The sequence below is a fragment of the Triticum aestivum genome, chromosome 4A (genome assembly GCF_018294505.1).
Source record: "Triticum aestivum cultivar Chinese Spring chromosome 4A, IWGSC CS RefSeq v2.1, whole genome shotgun sequence".
NCBI classification, from domain to species: domain Eukaryota; kingdom Viridiplantae; phylum Streptophyta; class Magnoliopsida; order Poales; family Poaceae; genus Triticum; species Triticum aestivum.
Window position 1 is genome coordinate 68,548,305 of NC_057803.1, and position 6,353 is coordinate 68,554,657.

A 6,353-nucleotide genomic window follows, 5' to 3' on the forward strand; every position below is an offset into this window, starting at 1 on the left:
CGGAAAATGATGGAACGCCACGACCACGACACATAACCCGCAGGCCGCAGCATCGTTATCTACCACACGAGGAACTGAACTGTCCAACTGAAGAAGATAAGGTGAAAGTCATGGGGAGAATTCCAACTCAAGAAAGGGTGAAAGTCATCGGAAATCCGTTGGTGCTCCTCCCCAGAGCACGCGCTCCCGCGCTCGAAAATATTTTTTGAAATATCAAAAAAGTTCAACAAAAATTCTAGGTTTTCTTTGTCACATTCAAATGCTACATACAAATTTATAGGCAAAAATATTAAACATTTTTGGCCTGTGCAAAAAAAGGAAAACACCAAATGTTACCCCAAAATGTCACTCTAAATTTGTTTTTTTCACCAGCAAGACACCATTGCTCCGTTTCGCATAAAAAATTTCAAGGATGCTTGCGACACTAACACAAATACCTATAAAAAAATCAGAATTTTTTAAAACATTTAGTATATTTTTTGTTTACTATTCACGCGGGAGCAAAACGCCATTCTCTGAAAGTCATGGAGAAAAGCATGCATGTCCTACAAATGAGATGATTCCAGTGCGAGACTGGTAGGGTTTTTTCTTCAACCACTTAATTCCTCGTCCCAAACAGCGAGATGGCATACAATTACCGCTTACCACAGATACTGTTACACAGACTAAACCTGGCGATAAGATGATTTCAGTGCGAGACTGGTAGGGTTTTTTCTTCAACCACTTAATTTCTCGTCCCAAACAGCGAGATGGCATACAATTACCGGTTACCATAGATGCGGTTACACAGACTAAACCTGGCGATAAGGTTGATACTGGCCGATACACAGGCGGCAGGCGGTCGTTGTGGGATATATATACAGTCATATACATTACACGTACCAACACCCATTACAGCACTAATATTAGCACAACCACAAAAACTGTACAAACCTAATCTTATGAGGAAGGCATCAGCAGCGATCTCAGCAATGCGCTGATATCACCGATGCAAGAAATACTCGATGATGACCGTTACGTTCATTCTGCAGGGACGTCAGAGCTCTGCCCTGAAAATTTACAGGGTGGACTTGATTGATAAACCATAATCAAGTGCGCAGACAGAAAATCAAACTGATTGGCAAATGAAAGGTTCAAATTCAGCTACTTGGGTTGGTTAGGGTTATGATGAATTTAGAATCAACAGCCAGAAATACATATTGCTACAAACAGCTGTCGGAAAATTTAACATCACTGCAGCTTATTTTATTTCCTAGGAGTAAGCCAATGGAAAATATATGTGAAGCATGTACCTATTTCTGGGTTAGGAGGACTTGTTAGTGGACCTTCATCTATGCTAGCACTACCTTCATTCCTGTCAAGAAATTCATCGACACCAGCAAGTCAGAGTCATAATCAATTGATAGAAGTCATAAAACAGGGTTACCATACCAGATCGTTGTGCATACTGCCATTGGAAACAACTGGTACAACTACAGTGCTGGAAATTTCACCGAAATATTCCTGTACCAGCACCAATACATACCAGTCCAATGGCAAATACAACACCGATATGTAACCCTGTTGTCATTTTGCTACGCTCCACAAGTCCACAATTCAGTAATTAGTAAATTACCCTTGATTGATCTGTGGGTCGCTTGTATGAGTAGTCATTGTTAAAAGGGCCCCTTCAGAATCAACATCAACTTTGTGTTTCTCTGTGCTCTATATTATGATATTCATAAATCATTAGCTCTGTTATCTAGTTTAAACTGAACAAAGAAGCAAAAAAATTACTTTGCGGTAAACCTAAGTTATACATTTTAACAAAAGAAAAGCTTACCGAGGTTGCGTCTCCCATCCATCCAGGAATAAATTCTGACAGAAGATTCATGTATTTTTCCATAGCAATCTCAGGATGCATGTTTCCTAACTTTTGCCAAGAGACCCTGACAGAACAACGAGTGGCTGTTACCAGCTAAGCATGGTGCACCTACACAGAACCCCTCAGAATACAAAAGTATAAAATTTATTACCAGCAACTGGTAGCACATCATTGTCAAATAATCACACCAATAGATGTCTAACCATTTTTTCTTTAAGGTGTTCCACACTCAACACTAGAAGTCTAAAATTGTAGAATGATTGTCAAGTCAAAATCAGTACAAGATTGTATATCTCTTATTGGATTTCGTGTGCGTATTTTCCTCATGTCATTTTCTTACTCATACTTTCCAAGTACTTTGACACATTCAACAGAATTATTGGAAATAAAATACATGTATGTAGCACATTCATAATTGTTGCAAGTACAACTCCAGCATCAGTTCTTTGTAAATAAATATGATTGACAGATCACACATCAGAAATAGCTGCAAGATATCTGCCATGACCATGTCATGTCATGTATATCAGTTAGGTGTGTGTTAGTACGTCAACATTTCAGTAGTACACTTTTGACCAGCATTCCATATTTTAACATCTATGAAACCTTCTCGTTCCAAAACAGGTAAGTTTGGTTGTTAGATGTGTACCACCACTGGTTGGCAGTGGTCTGTTTAATTAATCAATATATAAGGCTTATAGATTTGGCCAACAAGACTCTAAAGACAAATCTACCAGCTTCTTTTCTCACATTTTAAAGCATATGCTTGCATTACAAGAATATCACTCTGCAGTATACGGTTTATTGCTCGCAACTCATAAGATAATGACTATCAGGATACAACATCTCTCAACTAATGCTCTACCAGATAGCTCTTCAAAGTGAAAAAGAAAAGGAAAAACACTCATGGATAACAACGACCTAGGATATCATCACAGCTGGGTTCAGAACTTAGGATCTCAGGCAGTATTTGCAGCTCCAAAACAGGGTGTTTGTGCCGCGTTAACAGGTAAGGACAGGTATCTTCCCATTGAAATGGACTAAATCACAACAGTACACTCTAGGTTTAAACATAAGATATGCATGTTTGCAGACAGGCTTCTCATGTTATGACACCATTCTGAAGATATGATCACAGGGCCACCAGCTAAATTTGCACAAGAATCTATAAGGTATACATTAAAATTCTTTGCTACAGCTGTACCTTACCCCCAAAAAACTTAGGCAAGAGAGGTTGTCCAGTGCCTACTTGCTGTCAATTATGCCAAATTAGAGAACAGATCGACAGAAGGTAAATCACTTGTTGTAGAATTGTCAATTCAGTTTACAGAGGAAATTGCACCAGACCAACCTATAATATTGAGTTTACGCAAAGCCCAACAGTACTTGTCATAATGGCACAAGATTTACAATTTCGTACGTGGTCCCAAACTAAAAGGTGGTTAAATCGTTTTTTTATTAAGAATATCTTTTGTTGCAAAAATTTGAAAACACGTGTGGTATCTCTAGTGGGATTTCCTCCACTTTGCAGGTAAGGGCTATAATCCTTTTGTCACGTGCCAATTCCAGGAAAGGTGGAGAAGATAGATGGGTACACTGACAGGTGAGACCCGCCTGCCAGTCCATCATTTCAAATTTCAAATGGTTTCTAACTGATGAGGTCTATAGAGATATAACAAACAATTTATATGCCAACATATTACTTAAATGTGTTATGTGTACGATGTTAAAGTTTTAGCAATTTATTCAGAACATTTCAACAATGTCAACCTAGCTGCAAAATTTATCCTGAGAACTGCTTCTATTAGTTTCATCATGCCCATTTTTGGTTTCTTGACTTCCTAATAACAGACAAGAATCCTCTCAGAATTAGCTACAAAACCTTTGAGGCAATTACTGATCATATATCGACTATGATGACACTACATGTATCTTGATACATATGCTTTGGTTGCAATGCTTGATTCATGTTGTGCATATACATAAAGATAGTGTTTCGTCTGCTTCTATTAATGATTAAATTGCACTCTGTCAAATAATGCCAGGTTCATCTGTTCATGTATAGCTTAGTCAAAAAACTCAAAAAGATTCCTGTAAATCATGCAGCCTTATCCATTGACGAAAGAACACTATAGGAGAGACATCCTTACACACTACACATTAAATCACTTGGTTTAAGTGCACCATGTTTCCCCATTAGAAGTAATAGACACGGTACCAGATATATTTGATTGCCATTATGGTGTAGCTACCTTTTTGGTCTTCTGCCAACTTGCAACAGCCAAGCACCAAACAATTCAATTGTCCATGTAATTTCAGCTTTATGCATTGACAGATCAATGTAGCAGGAGACATCCTTACACACTACGAAGTTAGTTACCTGGTTTCAGTGCACGACTTTTAAGCTAGCTTTTAATCATAGTCCCCATTAGAAGTAATAGGCAAGGTACCAGATAAATTTGATTGCCATTATGGTGTAGCTACCATTTTGGTCTTTTGCTAACTTGGAACAGCCAAGCACAAAACAATTCAGTTATTCATGTTATTTCTTCCTTACTGAGATTTAGTACCCCCACATTCCTTGAAGAAATATAGAAATGGTCCAATGTTATTACCATTGGCAGGGGGTTGGGTACTCAAGCGTGTTTTGTAAAAGTATCATTGACTAATACGTATGACTTGCTGCATCATAAGAAAGATAAGTGGAACCAGAGTATCAAAGAGATAAAAACACAAACCATTTTGCACGAGAAGAAGGTCTCAGTGTAAGGGGTTGTGCAGCGTCATAACAGGGACCATCAACTGCAACCTTGAGAAGTCCCTGCAGCTGCAGCTGCACATCGGTATTCAGCTTCGACAGAGCAGCCGCCCCAGTGTCACTAGCTGCAAATGCCGCTGCTGCACCAAATCTCTTCTCCACTTCACTTCTCTCAATCCCTTCCCACTCTTCAAACTCCATGCTCGCTCTAGCCTCGTCTTCCGGCATCCCTAGCAATGTGGTATCCTTCTCGGGTAACTGAACATCCACTTTGTCATTAGGGCTGTCTTCTTGGCTGACACTTAGATCATCCGATTTCTTAAGAGCCGGCTCGTCCTTAGGGACCAGTTCTTCATGCTGATCATCCCTGCCGGCCTCACATTGAGCTTCCTCCTTACTGTGAACTTCTTCCTGTGGAACAACAACTTCTTCCACAGATTGTTCTTTCATTTCCTCATCCTTTGCTGCGGCGTCGGGAATCACTCTTGGAGCCACAACGAGAGGCAATTCGTGCTGACTCGCTTCAATGACTTGCTCCTCCTGCTTCCCAGGTATAACGTCAAGAACATCCGAGGGTAGAGTCTCGGGAGCCAGTTCACGCGGAATCACTTCAGCAGCTTGCACTCCCTCCTCCCTCTCCTCCGGTCCTGCATCAATAACTTCTGCAGGAGCAGCCCCCACATCCAGATGGAGCTGCTTCACTTCAACAGCTTCCATGGCATGAACTTCCTGCTTCTGCAAGCCCGCATCAGGGACTTCACTCGGGGCAACTTCAGCGCCCAGATCATTCCGCTGCTGGGTTGTCTCTTCCTCCAACTCCACGCCAAGAACCTCTCTGGGAGCAGCCTCATCGCCCGAATCCCGCGGCTTCACTTCGACAGCCGCCTCCGCGGCGGCGGTCAAATCGCAGTGCTTCTTGCCAACTTCACCCTCCTCCTTCTGCTCCCGCGACACGGTGCCAAGGAACAGCTCCGGAGCAAGAAGCGTCGCCGGAACCCCCTCTTCTTCCGCGGCCACCCACTCGGTCATCCCCTCCGCGACGGCCGCGGGGGCCTTCTCCACCTCGACCCACCCCTCGGCGAGAGCCGGAGCCGCCGCCACATCCGCCCACGCTCCCACCTCGTTGGCCTCGACGGTCCTCTCCTCCTCCGCTTTTTCCTCCGCGATCACGTCAGCGCGATCGCGGCGGGGGGGATCATTGGCCCCGGAGAAGAGCTTGGCGAGCAGGACGGCGACGAGGAGGGTGGCCGCCGCCGTGAGGAGCAGCTCGAACAGCAGCTCCATGAATCCCGGGCGAGGAGGGGCGGGGGAGGAAGCGAGGCAGCGGATGCGGATGCGGCTTCTCGCTTGCTTTTCTTGTTCGGTTGGGTCGGCGAGGGGAAGGGGGAAAGAGAAAGCGGAAGCAGGGGGGCTACAGGAGAAGGGGAGGGGGGGAGCAGCAGAAGAGACGAGGGCGGAGACGGAGGTGGGTGCGTGGGGGGCGAGAGTAAAGGGGGTGGGGCGCCAAAAGGGAGAGGCATATTCGGGGGCGGATACGACCGCCACGAGGGAGTGAGGGAGTGAGGGAGGGCGAGCGGAAAAGGTCTCCTCGACCGCCAGCCGCTTGGGGCGACGCCGTCAGGGGGTTTTCGTTTCCTTGCGCCCGGCTACGCGACGACGGAGGTCATCGGCGAGAAGGGCGGCGACGGCGACGGCGACAGCCAGCGCCGGACCGCCAACGTTTGGAGGTTT

At 44.3% G+C, this 6,353-nt stretch overlaps 1 protein-coding gene across 1 annotated transcript; it reads right to left on the minus strand.

Moving 5' to 3' along the window:
* Positions 1-686: 686 nt before the first annotated feature.
* On the minus strand, positions 687-6,074 carry LOC123085191 (acyl-CoA-binding domain-containing protein 5). Its single transcript, XM_044506793.1, has 5 exons — positions 4,603-6,074; positions 1,823-1,928; positions 1,616-1,704; positions 1,293-1,354; positions 687-1,049 (listed from the first exon to the last, which is right to left on the minus strand). Exons 1-5 carry the CDS (start codon positions 5,904-5,906, stop codon positions 1,021-1,023), a joined length of 1,590 nt encoding a protein of 529 aa, XP_044362728.1. The 5' UTR covers positions 5,907-6,074; the 3' UTR covers positions 687-1,020.
* Positions 6,075-6,353: the final 279 nt, after the last annotated feature.

Coding starts and splice junctions, on each gene's coding strand:
- LOC123085191 (XM_044506793.1), bottom strand. CDS start 5,906: ATGGAGCTGCTGTTCGAGCTGCTCCTCACGGCGGCGGCCACCCTCCTC. Junction 1,929..4,602: donor CCTTCTTCTCGTGCAAAATG/GTTTGTGTTTTT, acceptor TTGTTCTGTCAG/GGTCTCTTGGCAAAAGTTAG. Junction 1,705..1,822: donor GGATGGGAGACGCAACCTCG/GTAAGCTTTTCT, acceptor ATCATAATATAG/AGCACAGAGAAACACAAAGT.